The sequence below is a fragment of the Pseudorca crassidens genome, chromosome 11 (assembly GCF_039906515.1).
Source record: "Pseudorca crassidens isolate mPseCra1 chromosome 11, mPseCra1.hap1, whole genome shotgun sequence".
In the NCBI taxonomy this organism is placed as follows: domain Eukaryota; kingdom Metazoa; phylum Chordata; class Mammalia; order Artiodactyla; family Delphinidae; genus Pseudorca; species Pseudorca crassidens.
This window is the reverse complement of record NC_090306.1, coordinates 24,144,617-24,171,371: the sequence shown is the minus strand read 5'-3', so window position 1 is coordinate 24,171,371 and position 26,755 is coordinate 24,144,617. Positions and strand designations below refer to the sequence as shown.

General features: G+C 37.9%; 1 protein-coding gene across 6 annotated transcripts in view; it reads right to left on the bottom strand.

The window, feature by feature from the left end:
- Positions 1-211: 211 nt before the first annotated feature.
- FAR2 (fatty acyl-CoA reductase 2) overlaps positions 212-26,755 on the bottom strand; it is a 140,410-nt gene continuing 113,866 nt past the window's right edge. For all 6 annotated transcript variants that reach the window (XM_067696044.1, XM_067696047.1, XM_067696043.1 and 3 more), the window contains 9 exons: positions 25,755-25,934; positions 18,427-18,604; positions 17,046-17,090; positions 14,967-15,085; positions 13,428-13,495; positions 10,614-10,785; positions 5,974-6,103; positions 3,186-3,313; positions 212-2,289 (listed from right to left, as the gene is read on the bottom strand). In XM_067696044.1, the coding sequence (XP_067552145.1) occupies positions 2,127-2,289; positions 3,186-3,313; positions 5,974-6,103; positions 10,614-10,785; positions 13,428-13,495; positions 14,967-15,085; positions 17,046-17,090; positions 18,427-18,604; positions 25,755-25,934 (1,183 nt within the window). In that variant the 3' untranslated portion in view covers positions 212-2,126. The remainder of the gene's footprint in view (positions 2,290-3,185; positions 3,314-5,973; positions 6,104-10,613; positions 10,786-13,427; positions 13,496-14,966; positions 15,086-17,045; positions 17,091-18,426; positions 18,605-25,754; positions 25,935-26,755) is intronic.

Below are 26,755 nucleotides of genomic sequence, written 5' to 3'. Positions count from 1 at the left end.
ATTAGTTTCACTTGGTCTTGATGTAAAATAACTAGAGATTTTCTTTCATGCAGATACCTACTTTTACTGCTTAATCATCACAAGCTGCTTAATCATCACAAGAGAACTTTATTCATGTCATTTCTCTAATGTCACGGGTAGAACATGCTTCAACATGTAAATGTAACCCTATTAATGGTGTCTGAAAAAAATGAAGCGTTATGGGTATGTATTAATTTATATTCAACTGGTAGTTTATTTAGATTATATCATTTTTCTAGGGAGGAGGTGGGAGATCAACTGCAGTAGTCAAACACTAGAAGAGAGGAAACCATTTTTTAATTCAAATTTTCATTTAATCAAGTCAAAATGTGAATACTTGATCAGTGGAATTTATTGAATTGGTGAAACATAAAATAATCAAAAGATAGTAAATTCTTAGAACTATTATGTTTTGTCCAATTTCTTTGAATTGTATCTTGATTTCATTTTTATCATTATCTACAGTTTGTATCTTAATCAATGTAACTCAAACATGTCATACAGACATCTCAAACTGAAGATATCCAGGTACTTTGTTTCAGAACTGGGTTGTCTGCCCTGGGAAGTAATTCCCAGAACTTAGATGAGATTGGGAAAGACACTGCCCAGAAGCATCCCCACCAAATGCCCTTTATGAGGTTCAGAAAAATCTCAAGTAATATTGGGCTAGAAGTCATCCTCATGGCCCTAGTATACTTCGGCCACCTAGTGTGCCTTTCTGAGTATTAACCAGTTATCTCAGAAAGTGAGCATAAATATAACTGTCGTTAACATCTTATGCTCATGTAATTTTCAAGTAGTTGCGATTCTTTTTAGTTGCTTAGGCCCCAGGTACTGTATTTGAATCATAATCCATGTTTTTAACACGAGATGCTGCAATCCAACGTGCACTCATCTCTCAAATATGAGGAAAGTTGGAATAACAGTTATATTAATATAGGATCTTGAGATTCGTTTTTTACTCATTTGCATTATACATAAAATATTTCTAAACAAAACAACACCTGTTCTCTAAACTTAGAGTCACTTAATGAAGTCTGTCCTCTTCTGCTGCACATTCTACAGGTAACACTCTGCAACTGGAGTGATGAAGATACTAGCAAATCCTGGTGAAAGAGTAAACTTCCCCACTTACAGAAAAAGCTAAAACTAGCATTTAAAATTTTATTTGAAATTTTGCTTTCCTCAATGGCAAAGATCAGGGGAATGGGTTTTTACATGATTCTAGCCTAGGACCTTCCTCTAACATTAGTCACTCTAATCTCTAATCGAGGCCTGAGCAACATAAACTTAAATATAAAGGATTTGGAGACTTCAGTGAAGAAGAGGGAAACCCTTAGGAGGTTATCAGGAAAACTGGTGATTCAAAAGATTTAGAAATAATAGAGGTCAAATTCAAATTACGGGAACTAATTTTTACTTAAAAGCATAATAAACAGTCTCAATGAAAATACGCTTGAGCTTTCACTTTATACATAATTATTTACACCTCTTGGTTTTTTTTAGGTTTCAGAAGTGGGCATAGTTAAGGAAAATGTTAAATGTGAACCCACTTTTCTAATTCCCCCCAGCCCTCAACCAGGACTCCATGGTATAATACAAAAGAAAGCAGAAACCTCGGTGGAGAATTATTTCTCTAACAGCATTTGTGAAGATGTTGAGACCTTCCTTCCTCTACTTGCCTTGATTTTAAACCTTTATACTAAGTACACTAGAATGGTTCAAAGGTTAGAACTGCCTTTCTTTAGCATAGCTCAGCTTCTACCATGTATTCTTCCGTGTTTATTGAGTTGAAATTAGTCCTCTCAAGGAGGAAAAAACTAACTGGGAAGATGGGTGTACTTTGGTGTTTTATATTCAAGAGCATAGAATAGAGTGTTAGGAAACAATGTTTTCCTAACATATGTATGATTATAGGCTAGGATATGACTTTCCTTCTCTCACTGAAATAAAAATGTATAGTTAAGAAATAAGGATGAATACATGACAGCACATTTGACAGGTAATGACTTGGACATATTTGTTACTACCTAATCTTGAGAACCACAGTTGCTGTTTTAGAGGTATCTGAGATGTTCCAAACAAAAGGAGATCGCCAAATGTTCTCAGACCTTGAGTGTGCTGGACGCCCTAAAGTAGGAGAGGAATTTGTAACAAAAGCTCACGATGAAGAACCACACATTCCGAGCCACCTGAGATCTTGCAATGAGAAGGCGCCAGGCGATGAGGAAGAGGGCGGTGTTAAAGAGGTAGTGAATATTTCGGAGCCTGGAAACAGACATATATAACCAAAGTCAAAACAGTACCAAATACCCAACTATGTTATTTGAAGCATAAATGTATCTTTTCCTGGCTATGACCAGCAAATAACTAAGTGCTCAGGTATGTGGCACTACCTGATGGCCTTTTGATTTTGATATCTCTCATTTCCACCACATGCCTTCTGAGTAATCATTTCTATAGTATTCCCCTGACTAGTTTCCCTTTCTCATACCTGCTTTAACCTGTCTTATAATCATGGCTAACATAATCTTTCTTAAATATACTTTGATCATATTACTATATATCAAAAACCTTCCCTGGTTCTTGTTCACTAGAGGGTAAGTTCTAAAGTTCTTGCTATGCAACGTTCCTCTCAGTTTGCAATTACTTTTCCCATACTTATCATCTCTGCATTAAAAACCCTTCGCTTCTACCAGAATTATGTCAGATTACTATAATTCTTTGTCCCTTAGGGATTAATTATTGAAAGAAATTTCAGGCAGTCAAAGGTCTTGAAGAGTGGTTAACTGATTTGCCCATGTTAAATAGCACAATCAGGTTTCCTGCCTGTTGGGTATTCTTTCTCTATACCACATTATGACAGGATGTTGGTAGAAGAAACAAACTTGGGTTCATATCTGGTTCCTGCACTTACCATGTGCGACTTGCCCACTTACCTTCTTTGAGCGTAAATAGCTCTTTGATAAAAATGGGATAACAGAAATAATACCTGCCTCAGGGATGTGGTAAAGTCTAAATGAAACAGTATATTACAGGGTATATAGTACAAAGGCTCAAAAAAAATTAATTCCTCTCCTCCCCCGCTCATATTTCATGTCTGGTATAAAATCAGGTACACATGGTAAGTGTTCAGTAAATATTAACTGACCGATTATATTTACCTTTTTAAGTGTTGCTTTGCTTCTGGGATCCCAGCCATATCCTCTTTCAATAAGTACTTCTTAACTCCTAAAACATAATTTTCAATGTATTCCAACCAATTCAACTGGCGCACATCGAAGTTGAATACCTGAAAGGCAAGAAGAGATTATGGATTGTCAGAATTGCACTGCTGGACGATCACTTTGTTCATTTGATGAAGTTTCTTTTACCTAAATGAGGGACATTCAGTTTGGAAGATTTAGGTTGTACCCCTCCAAACGAGGTGATTTGAGCTGTTATTTTAAAGGCAGTAACAATATGGATTACCATTTATATATGAATATTTAAACATGGATCAAGCACAAATATTTGACCTTTAGGAAGTCTTGGAAATTTAAAGGAACTGGTATTAGTCTGGTGAAGGTTAATTTCATTTCAAGTAAATAAGGATTAAATTTTTTTAAAGAGAATAAATAGGGACCAAAACAAATTATATATGTCTTTTTCTTTTCATTATTCTTAAATTTTGGTGTTGTTCCCTTGCCCTAGCACCCTTTCCTGAAATATCACTACTTCATTATGCTGATTAAGGAAAACTTTGGACTTAAGTTTAAACCAAAGGCTTAAATCAAAGCTTTAAGGACTAACTTAGCAGAATTTATATTCTATCTTTGATTTTGAGATGTTATCCATTATGTCTCTTAGTGTGCCATAAAACGAAGCCCTTCAGAAACATTCAGAGTGGTAAGAAAAGCTTTGCTTCTCCTAGAACACTAGTGTATTTTCTTTTCTTAGACAAAGAATGCCATGAAACTATATTTTCTTTTCACTTTGCCACCAGAAATCTTAAGACAAATTTCCTGCTTAATTGCATTGACTTAGTAGGATCTTGTAGACTGCATATGAATGTTCTGTTTTTCCATTCTTACTCTTGATTTCATATTTTAGTACACATTTTTCCTGGTTTGATGTTTTATTTCTGTTTTGTTCTTTTATTACATGTATTTATTGCAAGTTATCTCAAATCTTTGTGAAATAAATTGGAGTATTAACAAAGAAGGCAGATGAAATTAACGAGTTCCAGAGAGTTTCACAGACTTGTCCAAAAGCTGAATTGCTTTCCAAAAGTAATTCTGTATCACTTTGTTTGGATTTGTTTATTTTCCACAGTGTCACTAAACGGTACTTATTCATCTATATAAACAGAGGCTTTTATTTTTATGCTATTTCATATTTCTAAGTTGTTAGATTTCAGTGAAACCCTAGTTTGGAATCCTCATTCCATGTGGCAAATGAAACTGAATTCTGAGCCACACCAGAGTTTGGCAATTATATCCAAGTATTCAGGACTATTACCTTTGCTAAGATATTGGAAAGCATATGTTAAATCCACTGCAGTTTTGATTCTGTTTTTCACAAAATTTTTAGTTATTTTAGGTAAAAATATTTGTAAAATGAAACTCTAAGCTTATTACCTTTTGAATTATTTAGATGGGTAAATTCCATGGAGAAAATGTAATAAAGATAAGCCTATATAACATTTGATGCTAATTTTAAAAATAATTTCTAATAGCCTGAGGGGATTTAAAAAATAAGCTGGTTTGATCCATGCATTTTAAACACAGGTGCTTAGAAGAATTTTGCTATACAGGCATGTAAACATTTCTGAAAAAAAAAAAAGCTCTATTTCATGTCCATTTTAGAGGTTCACAGCAATGATTTCAGTTAAAATATCCATCTAAATCTCAACTGGTGTATTTAACATCGTTTCTGACTGCAAGTAACCCTTAGTTTCCATGGTGGGAAGTAATTTTAGGACTTGGATTTGAATCATGCTCTATGAGGCTGGTATGTACGAGCTAGCAGGTGAGGCTAGCTAGCCATCTAACATTTACTTCTCAGCATGACTTGGTTTCTTCTATATGCATGACTTGGTTTCTTCTACATGCTGGCAAGCACAAGATAAATCAAGAAATTTATCTTTTCTTTCTTTTAAAAAAATTTTAGCGGAAAATGTCAAGAGAGTGAAATCTTTAAAGCTTAATTAAAAACTAAGGATATGCTCAAGGAATAAATGACTGAGAAAATGAAGCTAGGGACATGTACAAAGTACAGAAGATTTCTATATTTGTGAATTTCAGGACATTTGTGACTGCTAAGAAGCTAATATATAGAAATAAATGGCACTGATCCTAAGCAATTAAAGTGAAGGTCTATCTTGAGAAATAAACATCTGAATTGTCAAAGAGAAATCATTATAGGGAGGAAGACTGACAATGCTAGAGAGAGGGCAATGCTGATGGCGGGTGGTCTTAGCTGGGCTAGAATGCAGAGGTGGAAGGGTTAGCTTATCTAAAAAGATAAGAAGGAAGGAACTGTAGCTTTGGAGATGCAGAACGATTTTGATTTGACAAGAACAGTGGATGAGAGAGCTCCTGGCCAGTAAAATTATTATTTTTCATTGAAGTCATATGTTTTGGAGGTTAGGGGGGAAAGATAGAGGTACTGAGGATTTGTTGAAAAGTTAACAGCTATGGAAGTCGAACAAAGATTGAAACAAAGTGTATGAGACCTGACTGCAGAACAGCAGTGAGAAGCCAGCCAAAGGCTAAGAACCTAGATCTCTTACCTACATTAAACTTGCTTCCTGCAACTGTGTTGATAGCATTCACTGATTTTCTTAGCCAAAAAAGAAAAAAATTCTGTGTGTATAACAAAAACGTCCTTTATTCATCAGCTCTCCAGGTCAAATAATTCTAAATTCTGAATGGGTAAGGTTTTCCTGTTGGTTGTCAGTGCTGTACTCACTCTTTGGTCTTCAGGACTCAGCTTGGACATCAGCATTTCTGTATTGTATGTGCTCCATTCCCAACTCCGGTTGATGAAATACTCCAGCATGGAAAGGGTTCTTAAAAGCCGATTCATGAGTTTTGTCATCCTGAGGTAAAGATCACATAGGAGCGAGTGTCAGTGCACCACAGATGGCTGCTTCCCTGCTACTCTATAGGGATATATGACAAATCATGTTTGAAAAAATTATTTCTTCCCACGTTTTCAAATTCCACATTAAAACTCTTATTTTTTCCCCCTTCCATGTTAACACTCTGTCGAATGAAGGGAAGGGGATGAATCTAAAGGTGCTTGTTCTATCAGGCATTTTAATACCACTAAACTTCTTTCCCTCTTTTCTACCATCTCTTTCTCAAGAGTTGCAAATATTTTAAAAGCCTAGCCAGGTATCCATCCCTGATGACATACTGTTCATTCTTTGAATTCTGAGGTAGACAATAAGAAAACTTATTTCTCTTTTTTATTGTATGTTCTTGGATTTTTTTTAAAAAACTAATTGATTCGAGGTCTTATTATATAACTTCTAGGCAGAAGTGGTGACTGCATTAGCGTCCGATGAACCAAAAACAGTTATTAACTGTAATGGAGATTTAAGGGGAAAATAGTTTATTTGTTAATAATTTACTCAGGCGTAGTGCTGATATTTTAAAAAAATATTATTTCCACTAATTCCCATAACATCCCTGTTAGGTTGGTATTTATCTGCATTTTTATGTAAAGTAAACTTATGAAAGATTAAGTGGCTTTGATAATATAATGTGTCAAAGCCAAAATTCCAACTCAGTTTTGACGGACTTCAAAAAGCCTCTGTAAACTCACCCCCTGTATCCCATTGCTTGAGATGGATCACATCTTCTAACCCCATGGTCAGGACCTGCTGTTTGAACTTCCCAACTTTATAACAATTTGTAAAAAAACTTTTGTATTCTTTCTTATTTGATCCTCACAGTATGCTTCTGTGAGTTAGTCAGGGTCTATACTGTTTATCTTCATTTTACAGATGGATTAATAGGTTCAAGGTCACATGTCTAATGCTCAAGTCTAGATTTTCTGGTTACAGATCACCTTTGGCCTATAGAACATTCGATTTTTATCTTAATCAGTTAGGCTAATCTTGGTAATAGTTATTACTATAGTTGACCTCATAAAGACTTATGATGCTATTTGGGGAATTTGGTCTTATTTCTGGTCAAATCCTACTGCCCATATCCCTGATGACTCATGAGGTACTTCTCTCATGGTATCATGGGAAATTCTTAGGCAAGGAGGTAGAATCAATACAAGCATCATAATAGGGTTCCATTTACTATTGTTATCTAATATCTTGGCTGTAGACTGAATATTTATATCCTCCCACAATTCATCTGTTGAAACCTATTCCTCCTAATAGTGATAGCATTTGGAGAAGGAGTCTTTGGCAGATGGGTAATGCCCTTATAAAAGGGGCCCCAGAAAGCTCCTTGGCCCTGCCAGCATGTGAGGACACAGAGAACATGGCTGTCTAGGAACCAGGAAGTGGGCCCTCAGCAGATGCCAGATCTACCAGCATCTTGATTTTAGATTTCTTAGTCTCCAGTACTGTGAGGAAATAAATTTCTATTTTTTGCAGAATCTAAGTTCCCTGACCAGGGATTGAACCTGGGCCATTGCACTGAAAGCCTGGAATCCTAGCTACTAGGCCAACAGGGAACTCCCAAATTTCTACTGTTTATAAGCCACCTAGTCTATGATATTCTGTTATAGCAGCCCAAACAGACTAAGGCAATCTTTATCCATTCTACTACCCTGATGTAATTGATATGATTTCAATAGATTTAATTTTTAAAAAGAATCATTGCACAATGATTATATAGTATATATAAGATATATACATTGTATATATAATATTGTATGTTATATATACAATGGTGTTACATTGTATATACAGGACTATATCAGCATAATAGTATTTTTTTAGAAAGAAAGGATATATTTATTACTCTCATGTAGTAAAGATCTTCTCAATGCATACAATGCAAAAGCTATAAAGGGAAAGTGATTCATTTTATCTCATAAAATGTTTAAACTTCTTTGGTAATAATAGTGATTACTATAGTCTATGCACTCTTATGTCAAACCCTATGAAATAGGTATGATTACAATCCCCTTTTTACAAGTTAGGAGTTAGAGAAGTTAAGTAATTTAGGGCTCATATGGATAAATTGGTGAAGCCAGGATTTAAATATGTAAGTCTGACTCCAAACTCCATGCTCTTAAGACCTGCATTATATATAGCTTCCCTTGTATTAAAAAAGCTTCATAATTAGAACTACAATATAAGAAACTGACTTAGTAAATACATGAAATATATATTTACACACACACACACACACAGAGCTTCCATAAATTAATAAGTACAACCCAATAGAAAAATAGGAGTATTACTCAGCCATAAAAAGGAATGAAATAGTGCCATTTGTAGCAACATGGTTGGACCTAGAGATTATCGTATTAAGTGAAGTCAGACAAAGACAAATGTCATATAACTTATATGTGGAATCTAAAGAAAAATGATACAAATGAACTTATACAGAACAGAAATAAACTCACAGACATAAAAAAACAAACTTATGGTTACCAAAGGGGAAAAGTGGGGAGGAATAAATTTAAAATTTGGGATTAACAGATATACACTACTATATATAAAATAGATAAACAACAAGGACCTGAAAAAGAATATATATATGTACATGTGTATATATGTATATCTGTATATTTGAATCACTTTGCTGTATACCTGGAACACTGTAGATCAACTATACTTCAATAAAAAAAGAAAAATTAAAAAAATAGGCGAGAAATAGAAGCAAGCAACTCATACCAGAGAAAACACGAAAGTCCAATACACAAATGAAGGCCCAGCCCCGCCAGCAATCCCGGAAGATGCAACTCAAAGTGACCAAGAGATGCTATTCCTTGTCATTAGTTCGACAATTCAAAATATTGATTTTTGCAAAGTATTAATGAGAGTGGGAAAGAAACAGACTTGTACTCTCACTTGCTATTGTGGGGGTGTAAATTGACAGAGGCTTCCTTTAAGGCAACCTGGTGGTAGTCATAAAATCCATATACTCTCCAATCTAGCAATCCCACCCCTCAGCCTCCACCCCAGATCTAGAGGTACATTCTAGAAAAAAGCATGTTTGTTGCCCCATTGTTTGTAATAGCAGGGGAAAAAGCACTAGCAGAATGACTTAGATTTTCATGGAACTCAAGTGAAAAAGTTAAAAGTATGTAGGATTGCTTTATACATACACAGAGATTTATACATACACTTACCTCAAAGCAACACTGTATATATGTCCATATATGGCTGTAAATACATAGACGATTACACACAAACACACATGGGGAAGAAAAGGGTCCAGAAAGATTCTAGCATTTTCTGCCATAAAGATTATTCTTAAGATTCCTATCACATAACAAACCTAACCATTTTCCATGAATATTACAATTTAATGCCTTACAAACAGAATACATAAATATTTTTATTGGGCTCTTTCCTCCTGTGTTTTCCTTTTGTACTTACCGAACTTTGCTCTTCAACCAGGTCTTCTTCTAACTCTGATATATTTGAAAGGCTTTAGCGTTTCTGCCAGGAATGTTTGGTTTTCCTTCTTCTCCCATCTTTATTTAATAAACCTCTCATACAAATATTTTCCCACAGACACAGTATCCCCTTTTTCACCTTGCTCAGGAAGAAACTGACAATTGAGTTATGAACACTAAGTAAGGTCTCTGAAAATTTGGATAAACTCTACATTGCCTAAGTTTCAGTCATTTGCTCTGTTAATAAGGATGGAAATAAAACACACTGAGAGAGACTTCTTCCTTTAAAAGGAGCTAACATCATGCTTCTGAGGCTTGATGGCAGGGATTTGCCTTTGGTAGTTATGATAATGATGGCACGTATAGTATTATTCAAGTGAGACAGGGGTATGAACGGACATGTCCTAGGTCACACAGCTGGAAGGTGACAGAGCTGCCTCAGCATCAACATACTTTCATTCGACCTTGTCCCCTCCACTCTCTTCACTCATCTCCAGGTGGCAGTAGATCCAGTTCTGGTTTCTCCAGATCTTTTCTCTGTCACTTCCTTTGAGACTACTTAAAATTCTTCCTTTAGCTTCCATTTCCTCATTTGTAAAATTGGGATGATGCGAATATCCTCCTTGGGATGTTGTGAGAATGAAAATGAGATCATCATGCACCATCCCTTGTGTGTATGTGAGGCTGTTACCATTGTACATTTTAAGATCATCTAACGATTTAGAAACTCCCAGACACAGAATCTCAGTTGTTTTTCTTTGTAGGTGAATGATTACCTGCTGAATTCATCAAGCAAGTTCCTTAACATACAACTTCATTTATTATGATAAAGGATCTCTAAGGTAGGCTTTTCACTACTACTGCTTTGGTTGTCCCCTTATATATACAAAATCATAAGTATATATGATTCAGTTGTCACCTTTCATCCCTAGGTAACGGGAGGGCTAAGGACTTGGGGCCCTCAACTTCCATGCAGAGACACTCCTAAAGCTATTGTCTCAGCTTCTCACCTGGGCTTCCTTCCTGTGAGCCGCAGGTAGAAGTCATAGATAATGGCAGGGGCCCGGTGGCTGACTGCATTCCAGTACTGGGTTGTGACGTTGTTGGTTGTGAAGTCAGCCTTTGGCCTCCTGAAAGCTCTCTCAAGGGGGATTTTTTCAAAGGTTGCCAAGACTTGGATCCCTGGGGGGGGAAAAAAAAAACCCCAGAATAAGTGCTAAGTCTAGGAGCATATAAACCCACTGTGGTGGATGGCATTTGCAATGGGTCAAAACAATAAATAATAAGGATTTGTTGTGTAGAGTCATGAATCAATTTCTGAGAATAATATTAAGATTCTTATGCTGGGCAAGTGGTCACCTGCAAAATCAAACCATTTGAATAGGTTAAGAATTTGGTCCTTCTCTTGAAATCTTTACCCTAAAACAACTTCTTGGGAAGATAGTTTTAGTCAATACAGTGAAGTATTGTTCAGAAAAACTTAAATCCATCATTCAATTTCAAGGTTATCTAATCTATTCTAAAGCCCAAGACAGAGCCTAGGGGTGTTATTTCCTTGGTTGGATCATTTACTTGCAGGAAAATCAGGAAAGTTTCTAGACATTTTACTTAAACTTTTATAAAGATGTAAGTAAAAGAGAGAATAGAAAAGCAGGACTCCTTTGTGTTGGTTCACTTTAAATACCAGTCTTTTACTTCTTTGGTATTCCTACTGCTCTGGAATATGTCAGACTCAATTGTTTTACTCTTGTCTCCAGAGTTTTTTAAAATAATAATCTTTTAAAAAAAGTATTACTTATATAAAACCTAGTTTAAAGCTTTTAGTGTATATTTGTAAATCCAATATGTCTTTTCAAAAGGTATTCATTCATTTGAATTCAATTTTGATTTTATGTAGAATTTTCAAAGAATATGCCTAAGTTCATTACTCAGTTATGTTGAAGCTATCAGTTATTATGGTAATATGATTACTGTCCCATAAAAGATACTACCTAGAAATCTGTATGAAAAATATATACCCTATACAGAAAATATTATCTGATTCCTGGGTCTTTTCCCCCCAGAGGGATTCATATTAACTTTTAGGAATCCCTAGTGGGTGGTCATTACACGTTCAGGAGACCTATCTTCTATCAATACTTCTACATCAGGCTCCAGCTCCCCATATGAACTGAATAAATCATTAACTCTCTCTGGGCCTTGTGTGTCAAATAAAGTGAGCACACTAGATTATTATTATTATTATTATTTTTGCGGTACGCGGGCCTCACTGTTGTTGCCTCTCCCGTTGTGGAGCCCAGGCTCCGGACGCGCAGGCTCAGCGGCCATGGCTCACAGGCCCAGCCGCTCCGTGGCACGTGGGATCCTCCCGGACCTGTGCACGAACCCGCGTCCCCTTCATCGGCAGGCGGACTCCCAATCACTGCGCCACCAGGGAAGCCCTAGATTATTTTTAAAATCACTTTCAAATATTATTATTCCACGAAATAGATAGTAAACATTTTCAGCACTGAAGAAGACTATTTTGAAGCTCAGGAATGGATTTTACATGTAGCATCTTTTTATTTAAGAGTTTAAGTGTCTTGGGGACTTCCCTGGTGGCGCAGTGGCTAAGAATCCGCCTGCCAATGCAGGGGACATGAGTTCAAGCCCTGGTCTGGGAAGATCCCACGTGCCGCGGAGCAACTAAGCCCGTGCGCCACAACTACTGAGACTGCGTGCCACAACTACTGAAGCCTGTGCGCCTAGAGCCTGTGCTCTGCAACAAAAGAAGCCACCCAATGAGAAGCCTGCACACTGCAATGAAGAATAGCCCATGCTCGCCGCAACTAGAGAAAGCCCGCGCACAGCAACGAAGACCCAACGCAGCCAAAATAAATAAATTAAAAAAAAAGAGCTGTTTTTTTAAAAAAGAAAAGTTTAAGTATCTTGGCTGCTTCTATTAATGCCTCTTTTTATAGTGATATCTTAATTCTGTTACTGAGGTAGAGGAGATTTATTTTTATTTCCAAATATTGTCAGAATTATTTAGATAAATACATGGATATATTACCTAAAGAACTTTGATGGTAGTAGATAATTTCGTTTTACTTTTACTGAAGTAATAACTTTGCAACTAGAATAGCAGAGCAGAGTGCTCGGAATTGGAAATCAGATTCTAACAAGTTAAGCACATTTGATTTTTTTCAACATCTAGTAGCTAAACAATTAGATGATGTAAAAGTTTCAAATATTTGCAAGAAAATCAACTTTGAAACTGACAAAGGAGAGTACAAGATTGGTTAGGTTGAAGAATTAATTAAATTCAACAGGATACATTCAAGGTTACACTATGGCTGACAGCATAAATTAATAAAGAGTATCACTGACTCAATAACACGAGTTAACATTATTGGACTTTTCTAAATCTACTTGGCCATTGATTATGTCACATTCTCAGCGATGTGGCCAGGGTATGAGGACTGTGTTCATGAGAGCAGTGGCTCAGCAAGAGGAGTATTTTATCACTGGCATTGCTTATAATTGCTGACTTTTACTTGGCTTTATTTATTTTTTAAATGTCTATAGCCAATGGACCCCTTATTGCTTACAACCTTGCAGCTATCCCACTGGCCCCTGTTTTTGGTATACCACAGTACATCCTAATTAACTCTTACACATTTACAATTTGCAATTATTTTTATCTCTTTACCTATGTTTTGTCTTTTCCCCCATTAGACTCTAAGCTCCATGACACACTTTGTCTTTTTTTTCCCCGTGACAGACCCTAATCATGAGTGAGCAGACTCTCATAGTTATATAGGTACATCATTATAGGCACTTACCCATTTTGCCCCAATTACAGGGATTGAGGTTGCCAGACGTACAGTGGTAGATCAATGTTGACTTAGGTCTGGAAAACAAAATTTAGATAAATACAACAAAATGGAGAACTAATGAAAGAAAGGTAAGGGAAAATAACATTTAAACAAGGTTTTTTCAATAATTCCCATGACTAAGGCACCCTACGCAACACTTCCATCTTTTGTTCCTTCTTTGGGTTAATAAGCAAAATAGAAGAAGACTAGGAAAAGTGCAAGAGTGTGTGTGTGTGTGTGTGTGTGTGTGTACATATGTACAAGGAAAAAATCCCAATAGGTTGACATATTTATGGAGCAAATGGAGGTAGCATGACGATGAGAAAGCAGATCATGTTTCTAGCTTCTTGACATCTTCATCGGGCAAAAATATGGGCCATGTTTTTTCCTAAATCCAGTGAAGCTCTGTTGGATTGGAAACATCTAAATATCTAACTTCCAATAATTAACAAAAATTAACTTTGTTTACCTTTTATAACAAAGCTAAATATACAAACAACCTATTATTTTTTCCTTGTACTAGAAAATCCCTCCCACCCCCCACCCCTCCCCCGCTACACACACGGTGATCTGAACTTTTGGCATTTATTAGGAACTGAGGAGTTTAAAAAAATATGCTCTCATTTCATCCACTTTTATCTCCTTTGCCTTAAGAAAGGAAGCTGTAGGGTTTCCCTGGTGGCGCAGTGGTTGGGAGTCCACCTGCCGATGCAGGGGACACGGATTCGTGCCCCGGTCTGCGAAGATCCCACATGCCGCGGAGCGGCTGGGCCCGTGAGCCATGGCCGCTGAGCCTGCGCGTCCGGAGCCTGTGCTCCGCGTCGGGAGAGGCCACAGCAGTGAGAGGCCCGCGTACCGCAAAAAAAAAAAAAAAAAAAGAAAGGAAGCTGTATTTTAGATTGCTGAATAGAAAGAAAAGCTTTTCAGTTATCAAGAATTAGATGGTTAAATGATTTGAAAAATTTATTACTTTATGATCAACCAAGTACTAACCAGTATTTATAAAACAACTTAATGCATATATGATGGCATAATTGGAACTGTGAAAGATTGAAATGGACACCCTCTCACATCTGGGGTCTTCCACAATAAAATGCATATATATATATATATTTAAATAAATTTATTTATTTATTTATTGGCTGCGTTAGGTCTTCGTTGCTGCGCGCGGGCTTTCTCTAGTTGCAGCAAGCGGGAGCTACTCTTCATTGCAGTGCGCGGGCTTCTAATTGCGGTGGCTTCTCTTGCTGCGGAGCACGGGCTCTAGGCGCGCAGGCTTCAGTCTAGAGCTCAGGCTCAGCAGTTGTGGCACATGGGCTTCGTTGCTCCGTGGCATGTGGGATCTTCCCGCATCAGGGCTCGAACCCGTGTCCCCTGCATTGGCAGGTGGATTCTTAACCACTGCACCACCAGGGAAGTCCCAAAATGCATGTATTTTGAAAAGGTGCCTAACACAGTCACCCTCCTTCTCATCAATTCTTTAAAAGCCAGCTTATGCATCCACACCTGTGAACTGCCGTGTACCATCCTACAGCCAAGGTGAGATTGACGACTATATCTGCTGGAATTAAATCTGCCACAGCCATCGGAGTAGCTCTTATGGACCGAAGAAACCCCTTCCCAGCCTGCACAGGAAAAAGGACATAAAATATATTTTTAAATTTTATTTATTTGGCTGCATCAGGTCTTAGTCGCGGCACGCGGGCTTTAGAGTGCGGGCTTAGTTGCCCCACATCATGTAGTATCTTAGTTTCCCGACCAGGGCTCGAACCCTCATCCCCTGCATTGAAAGGTGGATTCTTAACCACTGGACCACCAGGGAAGTCCCAAGGACATAAAATATTGAACCAGGTCTTAAGTAATAGCCGGGATTAAAGTATACATCAGACAGGTAATACGAATGCTGTTAGTGATAACGGCCAGCACTGATCACTGCTTACTAGGTTCCTGCGCCAAGGCTGACTGCTCTCAGCCTGTCCAATCTCCCAGCCGAGTTCATCCTAAGTGCCACCATTGCCAAGAACCGCTAGGGGTCCTCAGGTTCCTTTCAGAGTGAAATTCCTCAAACTTGTGAGAGGTTTAATATATTTGGTTAATTAATAAACAAGAATTAGGGTTCCCAAATTCCCCATTAATTTAGCTTACCATTTCTTAAATGATGTTGTTTTCTGCTAGTGTCTACTAATTTACAAGCAATAATAGACACTAAATGTTTAAGAAACATTTTTTTAAAAATTAATAAAATTCTACTACTTGACAAAACTTTTTTTATCACTTGGGGAAAAACCCACCATTATTTACTTTTTGTTTGGTATCTTTGTTTACCTCACAGATCACTGATGTTACACAGATGTAAGAATTGGGAATTGTTCATGTTAATAAATGTGTCGATAAATAAAGAAGTCAGTTAATAAACTAAAAGTCACATTTAGTGACTTTATAAAGTGATTATTTACACCTGTATGTTTCTAACATCAATGTGCAGTGGTTAGCACTTTCTTGTGTTCCTAATTTCTGTTTTCTTGTAACTGATTTCCCTTCCTTTGGACATAGGAAATCGGTCTGGAAAATTTTAGAAAATTTGAATTAATATGCAGCTTTGTAAACAATGTAATAAAATTCACTCTTGGATCATGTTAAAATAGTTACGTTCTAAGTTACCAAATGTTCACCCCAACTAAGCCTCAAGAGTTGAAGGCAGGTAGGAAACAGAAAAAGAAAGAAATCAGAAAGAAGTTCATTGTCATTGTGTTTGACAAGTAGTTATAATTCACTGTCTTATATTTGTATTGTAGTTCACGTTGGATCTAGTTCTGAGAATAACAAAGTCATAGTCTGAAACATGAGATCCCCAATAAGATTTAAACTCATTTAAAGAGTTGAAGTCCTGTTCATTGTTCTAAAGAGTAGAGTTGTGGTTCTGGCCCTAAAATGCTTCAGTGTGAGCTGGGAAGCACCACAGCTCACTGGATCAGTCTCCACTGCAGGGAGACATGCACAAAGTGCTGCTGACCCAGAGGAATGATTGATGTTTCTCCTGATCTGTGAGAGTATTATTGTTGAAAAGTGTTTCCTATAGTCATCAGTTTTTATATTTGAAAAATTTGCTCCAATTGGTAGTTTTCTTTCTCGTATCTATTAAGAAATTGATATATTTTATGAATTTATATAATTTCTATCCACACGCATATAAATTTAAAAATCTTTGAGGATATGAGTTCTATTGCATCCCTAATTCAAGCTACCATTATAGAGCGAAAAGGGGCAACACCCCCATCTTGTGTTAACTAAGGGGAAATACAGGCATGGTACTAGATGTTCAAAAGTTTCCAAAAATAAAACTCCTAAGTAGTAATTGATGATATCACAGTATTTCTGTTTTCCTGATAATGATATCCACAGATAATTAAAGTAATTTCATTCTGCCTCTATTTTCCAATCAGCAAAATTGAAATAAGTTGCATCAATTGTGGTTAGTAAAGTAACGCTTGTGGTTTTGCGTCAGTGAAGCTAAGCCAACACTAGCATTTGGTTACTATCCCTCCACTACTTTTCAAGTAATTATTTCCACACCATTATACATACCGCAACAATGAGTCCGGTAGGTCCATTTACGTTATCAACCCAACCCTAAAAAAAAAAAGAAAAAAAAAGATTTCTAATTGGTTCCACATGTCAGAAAATCCTAATATCTTTGGAACATCTGCAGTCTAATCTTAATAAACTTCAAACAAGAGCACTGAGACCCCAGCCGATAGAACTGTCTAATCCAGTATTTCTAAGATTTCAAACAGAGACCAATGAGAAAGCACTGGATATTTTCTGCACTTGGTTTGTGCAAGAATTAAAATTCTGCCAGCATTTATTTCATAGCAGGAATCATGGATGGTTGCAAGTTGTTTATGACATCTTATGAACTAAACTGGATCACCTCTTAAATATCATAATCTGCTAACCAATTCATTTTCCCCACCTGGGCCTGATTTTAACTCCTCAGGGGAACATTTCAAGCACAGTTTGTAGGAAATGTCCATTTCTTGACAATTTTAAGAGTCATAGCATCTTTCGTTCTATGTATGTATGTATCTGTCTATCCAGCTATCTATCTGTCTATCTGTATTAGCTTGCCTACAGATGTTAGAGGAAAGATTATATTTAGGAACAGTCAGAGACAAATGTCTCTTTGAGTTTGTCTCCTAAGCCCTAAGCAAGTCAGTTGACCTCATTATGTCTGTTTCTTTATCTGTGAAAGTCAAAAATGTGTGTGTAAAGTGGGAGAGAAGACAGGAGAAGTTGAAGGGATTAATATTTGTTGAGCCTTTTACTAGGGACCAGGCATTGCACGAAGCACACCTCATACATCGACTCATTTGATCAACCCTCCACAGTGGGTGGGATTAGCCCAGTTTTACAGATGAGACAGCTCAAAAGCCTGCATGTCAGTAAGTAATGGAGCTTGGATTTATCTGGTGCAAAAGCTTTATAGAATTGCTTCAAAAAAGATGGTATAATTTAAAGTATTTTCTAAAAGATATAGCAGTATACAGAGATAAAAATTATTATTCCTAAACTGAGGACTTTTCTCTGAGCTTCGTGATTCCTATTTACCCTGGCAATTGTAATACTACCAATTTGGCCATCAAGAACATTCTGCTATATTTAAACTATAGTGGGGAAGCCAAGAAATAAAACTATTTCCCATGGCAATTTTGAGACGAGAGTTAATGAGAAGCTAATTTAAGATGCCACCCAACTCTAGGACAGTCAGTGTCACACTCAGAGGAGTCCCATGCTGAATAAATCCTGAACCGAATGTGGACTTCTGTCCTAATAATAATGGGCTCACATTTGATTTGCTGTACTTAGCTATACATACTAAAAAGAAAAAAAAAGACATCAAAGAGTAATTGGGCTAGAAGGATGCTGATTTGGAAGCAAAGTGTGGAATCCAGGCGAGTGGGCTTACTGGGAAAGGCTCCTGCCAGGTTGCTCCCACGATGGAGGGCCGTATGATGGCAAGATTGAGCTTGCCGCTCTCCTGCTGCACCACCATCTCTCCCAAGGCCTTGGTGTAGGTGTACGTATTGGGCCGATCCCCGATCAGCTTGGGTGTGATCTCATCAATAATAGCATCGTCTAACCACCTGAAGGTAGTCAGAGTAAAAAAGAATTCTAGCAACATATGTTAGACAATAGACCGAAAAAGAAACTGTGAGACATCGACAATCAAACAAAACTTCCCCCTTCTAGCTTGAGTTCTGGAATTAGGAACTGTCAGAGGACACCAAGGCTTGAGTGTATACCTGTCCAAATGATGCATGACGGATGAGTTCTTTGCTCTCCACTGCTCAGCCCAATATTACTAGTCGAATCCTACGGCCTCCTGCCTCGATAGATTTATCCAATAGCTATGCAGTCTGCTACTTGATCATATAGACTCAGTCTCTATCTTCAATTATTTTCTCTCAGCAGGAATGTACCTATGAAGGCACATTCAGTGAACGCATTGCGAGGGCCATTCGGGCACCTGGCAGCGGGCTGGCTGCCCTGGTCATGGGCTTCAGAGTCTGTCCTCCGAGGCTCATCAGTGGCAGCCCCACTAATTCACTGTTGTCCAGTTAGAACCTACGGCACCCATCTTGAAACCTTCAGCTTTGATTTTTTAAAAATTCTACTCAGTGCCTCAAAAAAGAAAAGCAACTACACTTAGCAGACTTACAACATTTTAGCAAATCTATGCACTGTATTTTGAAAGTCTGTGTAGAGTCTATGCTAATAACTTGGTAATCATTTCCAGAGATTTCCAATGAGCTCTGAAGTGCTCTTATAACTGTTAATAGTGTGTCAAGTGGAGTGAGAATAGCACTGTGAAGCAGCTTTAATAGAGTGATTATTGAATACCTTCACTTACAGGAAGACCTGTATCACGAATAACTGTGTTACCATGGCATTAGCCTAATCTTTTTTTTAAAAGACGTTAGAACCATTTTGATAATCCCAAAGTCTATCTGATCTTCTCTAAGAAAGCAATCAAATTATTGTTGATTAAATATTGAATGTTTCTCTTAGCTGGTAGATCGATTTGGTTAAACTTTTGATATAATATAGTTTTTAAAAATTAGGCTATATGTCAGTGTGATTTTTATAATCCATGTGTTTGGTACATTCATTCCTATTTTATCGGACCCAGTGCAATCATACAATTTTGATTGCAGAAAAATCTTATTAGAGGTTATCGTCTTCCTCCCCTGACAAATTGTTGAGTATTTAAGATGTGCTTAATGCCAAGACTCATTCAGAAACACAACTCTCAATTTCAGTAACTCTCCGATATTGGAGAGAAACATGAGCACTGCCTGTGATGGTTTGGTTTTCCTTGCTTTGCGGCTACTAGTGCTGGGTATTTTCTAGCCTAGTATCAAATGTCTTCTAGTATCAAATTCCTTCTGATTTACATTGAAAACGGAAAGGTTGAGAAGTTCCTAGAATTAAAAACAACTCCAAATACTTAGAAAAGCAGAAGATATTTCAATTATATAGTCACCTGAGTGTTGGGAGAGAGTGAGGGGTAATGCAGACACTTCTCTATCTTTCTAATAATGTTAGCTTTATCTCATCTTATTTGTGGGTCAGCAGTGGATTAACCGACCTAAGACCATTTTTTTTTTTTCACCTGCAAAAACATACAGGTTACAAAAACTGGGTCAGAAGAAATACAGCCTAATTTTATTAAGGCTGTAAAAAAAAACAATTTTAAGAAAACATCAGAAGCCAGCAATGCTAGGATTGTATGTCACATGGCTGGTACCATGTGCTCTTATTGCTGTTGGTGTGCATGGAAAGGGTAACAGCTGGAGGCTTCCCCAAGTTTGGTGAGTTAGCTCATCTTAGAAAATCTTGGTTTCATAGGTTTCTAAGAACACAAAGCAAAAGGAGTTGTAGTGTTCTGTAGATGGTCTGCCTCTACTATTTGTAGCTCCCCCATATTCTACTGTATCATCTTCTCGTTTCCTCCATTTTCACTTATGAAAAAATGGCAATAATTATACCTGTTCTAAATTTTCAGGTTATATGAGGAATATTTACAACTACACCTAGAGCTATTTGATAAAACAAAATGAGCCAACAAATCTAAGACATTCTATTTTTAGTAAAACAACCAAGAAGGATATATCTACAAAGGTAATAGTTGGTTTAACAATATCTTTTCTAATACAGCCAAACAGACCATATCTCAACCAGCCATTTCCCAGGTTTGAAGAGGAGATTAATGTAACAAACATGCACAGCCATTGGTTAAGTGATGTCCTTTTCAGGACCTAAAATCAGTTCATGCTCTTCTTTACCAAAGTTTGAGTTGCTGCTGTTGTTTGTTCTCGATCAGTTTTTAAAATAGCGAATAATGTAGCATGGAAAAAAGACAGCGTATAAACCAAAGAAAATTTCTGAAATTAAAGCCAATGCCCTTCAGTGTACTCAAGATGTCTGAACCCATGGGTTCCAAATACTAAACTTGTACTTAAATAGCTTCAAAAGAAGCAAAAAGTTATTGAAGACTTCAGAAGGCTGTGTGTGTCACACACACACACACGCACACGCAATTTCCTCTAAATATTACTTTTTTGGTTTGAAACTTATTTATTCAACCTCCTAATATCATTAATTTCATAATTTACATATTTACTGAATGAAATAGCAAGAGTAATATGTATTTTGCCTCCTAATTTTCTTATGCAATAAGCAGGGCAAGCTAGATATACCTAGAGGGATATCGGAGAAGGTGTCTGGGAGTAAATACTGGACACACTGCTTCATGGTAGCCTTTGCTCTCTTTTCTGTCATCTGGATTGCTCTTCCCTTGATTATCATGCCGTATGTTCTCGCCCATGTGTCTGTTTCCCCACTTTACAATGAGTCCAGGAGGGATTATGTTTTTTATGTTTTTTATCTCTGTGTCCAATCACCTTTCTGCCGCCAGGAATGAGCTACCTTATTCAGTACATGTGTGTCCTCCCACAAGACAGTCTTGATTGGCCAATTTGTGTGCTGGCAAAGGTTTGGGAAGCTGAGATGGATAATGATAGGACAGAATGGGTGAACTCAGAAGGAGGTGGGGCTGTAGGGAGACTGTGGGCAAGTAAGAGAGGGGATGTCTTTGCAGAGAATGAAGAAAAATTGGAAGTTAATGTCCGGCGGCAGTGGTGAAAAGTGCTGGGAAGCTGAAAGGTTAAAGGTTGACCAACTTCAGTTTGGCAGAGTTGGCTTCAGAATAAATTTAACAGGCTTCAAAGTAAATATGAACTTTTTATTGGGGAAAAGGGTATATCTGAGCCTAATGCTTGTGGTGACCTGTCCTCTGTATTACCCTATAGACTTTCACTGAGCATCTATTCTGGCTCCAATGACCTGACAATATGAAAATTATTCAGTTTGTTTAAGAAACAATTTAACCCTGCTCTGATTCGCATTAAAGCGTGGTACACAAAAATGACAGTTTTTTTGTCAGCTGCTTAGATGCCGTCCTAACGCTGTACAATCCTGACAATAAAAGCACAAATGCTAAAACCAGGTTCTTCCTTTCCCCTAGAATAGATAAGCATTCTTAGTGTTAACAATGTGCTCTTCAGCATGAAGGCAAAACTACTTTCCAACATTTGACCTCTTTTTGCATTTCCCAAAGAGCCATTACCGAGGCTGCTGTGACCTCAGTCTCTCTGCTTCTCACACTCTACCTGCAGCACATCTGCCATGGTTGACTGCAATTAGTGTTTGATCAAGAAACAACTTTTCTGTTTCACCTGGCAGATCGGCTGTGATTTCTGGTGGCCAAGTAGCTTAAAGTATGATTTTTAATAGATACAAATCTATCAGGAGCTTTGACTGGATTAAAGCATCTAGGAATTGAAAGACAACACAAAGTGAGGGCAGTGGGAAATTGATCATTTTCCTGTTGTCTAACTCCTGGTTCCTTTAAAAAAATGAGGACCCCTGTACTACTAAGAACAATGACAGATCCCCATGGGGTTACTGTTAATGAAAATTTCTAAGGGAGATAGAACCTAAAATTCTTGGAAACTAATTTTAACTACAGTTACTACAATTACAGAATAGAGATGAAATCAGAGAACAATATTTTCTTAAAACACAGCAACCAAACCTCGATTTAGGTGCACTAATGTTTATTAGGAATAACTTTAATGCTATTTGTCATTCTAAAATTTAATGCTATTTATTATTCAGAAAATTCCATCTGATGTAGGAATTGTTGAAACAGTCGTGAACAATGGTCTAGTTGGTGATGGGCTGCTGGGATTTATTCAAAGCATTATTCCAAACTTAACACATAGGTTTTATTCAAAGTTTAAGAAGAAAAAAAGTGCAATCCGAAACAGGGATAAGATGTGGGCATATAGGTATTTTATACACAAGACTTCACATCCCCAAATATCAGCTTGCTATGGAATTCTGTCATCTATTCTTGCTTTGTCTAAACAAACAAAGAAACAAGAACAAAAATACCAGCTGGAGTGGTATGAACAACAATCATCCAGTTCCATCAAAAAGTGATCATTTGGGCTTCCCTGGTGGCACAGTGGTTGAGAGTCCGCCTGCCGATGCAGGGGACACGGGTTCGTGCCCCGGTCCGGGAAGATCCCACATGCCGTGGAGCGGCTGGGCCCGTGAACCATGGCTGCTGAGCCTGCGTGTCCGGAGCCTGTGCTCCGCAATGGGAGAGGCCACAACAGTGAGAGGCCCGTGTATCGCAAAAAAAAAAAAAAAAAAAAGTGTTAATTCATTCAGCAAATATTTGAGTTCCTACTATGTGCTGGCCCTGGAGAGCAAGAAGGAGCAAGAGATACTCTCCTCCTTTGAGAAGTTCATTGTCCACTGGGGAATACAGACGAATAACCAGACATTTAGAATGACCTGTGCTAAGCACAGTGTTGAAGATGAGCACTCTGGGAGCACCAGGAACGGCCACCTGAGCCCGTGGGCTCCGAGGGGAGAGCTTTGATGTCTGGATAGGAACTCACCAGGGGAAGCAGAGGTGGAAGTAGTCTCTAGAAACAGAACCGCCTAAGCAAAGGCAGAGAGGTAAGAGAGAGAGGGGTGAGTACTTCCGTGTGACTGCAGCACAAATGCAAGGGGAGGGCTGAGAGGGGGGCTGGACAGATGGTCCTTAGTATAAAATTCTGAACAAATAAATGGTAGTAATGATGTTCCCCCTGTTTAAAAAAAAACACCTTTATTTCCTTAATTGCATTCAAAATGAATTCTGTTGAGATAAAATATAATTTTATTCCTAGTTCTATTTGGATATATATATATATATGTTTAAAAATAATTCTTCTCCTCTGAGAGCAGTACAAGACAGACAGACATAAATTTTGTACCCATGTCAATTACTGTTTGATCATCAATCATGTATTCATTACCTGCCTTTACCAGTTGACATATAGTGGGGAGTATGGGAAGTGCCAAATGCCTGACTATAAGTCAAATCCTCCTCTGGGTGGTGAGCTTATTCTTTGAAATCTGGGGTTTTTGAGCATCTGGACACAGTTTGGGAGGGAGGAAGTGGTATGGAATGGGTGAACTGAATCTCCATTTCCTAGCTCTTTTCTCTGGTGACCTCTCAGAGATCCCTCCTCAAATCGTGCTAAGGTCTGTTAGGGGTTAGGGGGTTAACAGTGGAGTGAGCCTCTGGAATCTCAGGGTCAGGAATCAAATGGGCCTGTGCTCCTTTCCTGGGCTTAGCACATCCATAAACACCACATTTACCCGGAGACAATGCTGTAAGGGGGCGGGTAAATGACAAACAAATCAATTCTATCCTGAAAACATGCCAAGGCTTTAGACATCGACTTTCCTGCACTGACTTTGGCATCAGTGTCTTTTCTCCAACTATCCTGACAAACTTTGGACTCTGAAAGGTTCCTTTGCACCAATTAAGCACATCATCATTTATTAGCAACTTAAGCAACCTCCGGCTCCTTTGGATGACTTTCATTCTTCTTTGTCCTGGATATTTTTAAATGACAGGTAAAAATATATATTATCAGAGCTGTATGAGATAAAAATGTTTGCCCTGGGGCTTCCCTGGTGGCTCAGTGGTTGAGAGTCCGCCTGCCAATGCAGGGGACACGGGTTCGTGCCCCGGTCTGGGAAGATCCCACGTGCCGCGGAGCGGCTGGGCCCGTGAGCCATGGCCACTGAGCCTGTGCGTCCAGAGCCTGTGCTCCGCAACGGGAGAGGCCACAACAGTGAGAGGCCCGCATACCGCAAAAAAAAAAAAAAAAAAAAAAAAATGTTTGCCCTGAAGGGAATAAACTCTTGATTTAGCTAAAGCTTCATTTTAAAGAGTATGTCTTAAATAGAAGATACAGTATTATAAGAAATTAAAATATGACAAATTCACCAGGAAATGGTCTATTTTCTCTGCTATAATACTTTTTATGCAGAGTCTTTTTAAAAAACAAACAAAACAAGGTAAACTTGGTAAATGGAACAGAAGAATGAAGAGGCAGAACGAAAAGCATACTTATTCTGAAACCAGGGCCATGTCCTAAAAAGAAAGTGTTCCTGTTAGTTGGCAAAAAGAGAAAAATGCTAGACCTCTGTCTCTCATGCATAACAGTACAGTAAGAAAAGTGCCTCTCAGCTGAATAGAGCAAGAGACCAACACTTTCTGCCAGATTTGGAAGAAATTTTTCTTCTCTATTAGTTCTTCTTTATTAACCTTTTGATTAACTGCTATTAAACACTCCCTAGCACTGCAATAATTGCTTTATATAACTCACTTTATCATCACAACTATAAGGACAGGGGCTATTATTAGCCCCATTTTACAAATGAAGGAACTAAGGCTCAGAGAGGCCAAAGAACTTGCTCAAGGTCACACAGCTAGTAAGTTGCAGTACCTTTGCCAGTCTGATGCCAAAACCTTTCTTCTGAACGTTTATACTATGTCTGATACTTCCCTTATCTAGTAACAATGCTGAGTTCACTGAGAATTGAGAAACGACTTCCATGTAAAGTACCCTCAAGTACTTCATGCAATCCTAAACTACTCAAGACAACTTTTCTGTAGGACTTTTCTACCCCTATCCCCGCTCCATCACCAAGCACTGTATTCTCCACCGGGGATGGAGGGAATAGCAAGGACAGGGAGTTAAAGTTGGGACCTTTTGGAAGCATTTTGCTCCAAGAGTGTCTCACTTCGTTACCTTATAAATGAACGACTACAAAGAGCTAAAGAGAACAACAGTCTGCCCACCCTTCACCCCAACTTACTCCATGGAGTCGATGATTTTTTTTGGCTCCACAGGGCATGGATAGATGACTTCATCAATGTGCTTCAGGTTACAATTTGAAAAGGCAGTAGAGATGTGTATGAAGGCTTTCAGGTTTGGCATCTGACTGGCCATGAGCAAGAGCTGCTGGGTGGCAGTGACGTTAAGCTGCACAGCATGTCTGGAGAAGATTAGACAGAAGGAAATGCAGTGAGGCAACTCACATCCCGTTTTGCTGGAACTGCGCCCACTCCAATAACTGGCATATCCATCTGATTTTTGTGGCTGCATCAAAGGACAGGTCACGGCCGCAAAGTTATGTGATACTTGGAATGTATAATATGTTGATGATGTTTTCTGTGCACATAAATCCTATGATGCATGTTGCATTTAGAGGTCACGTGGTTCTAAATCAACCGGAAGGAAAAAAATCGCAATCCTCTGAATTTATAAAGGGGCTTCTTAAGCAGCCATTAAGAGAATGAAAAACATAAATTAGGCATCTAACTTAAATTAGAAAATTCAAATAAATTGGAGGAGAGCAACAGTGAATATAGAATGAGAAATATGTTTCTATTGCAAAGGTACAGGTCAGACATAAATAATGATGTTAATAGAGAACAGATATGGTTGCCAAGGGGGAGGGGGGTGGGGGAGTGACAGATTGGGAGTCTGCGATTAGCAGATGCAAACTATTACATACAGGATGGTTAAACAACAAGGTCCTACTGTAGAGCACAGGGAACTATATTCAATATCTTGTGATAAACCATAATGGAAAATAATATAAAAAAGAATGTATATATATGTATAACTGAATCACTTTGCTGTACAGCAGAAATTAGCACAAATTGTAAATCAACTTTACTTCAATAAAAAAATTGATGTCAAAATCCTAAATTTTACCTAATAGAATACAAAGCTATATAAACATGTGATGACAATGAAATAGTTCTTTCTAGAAATACATGTTTCATACAAAATTAGGAAACCTATTAATCT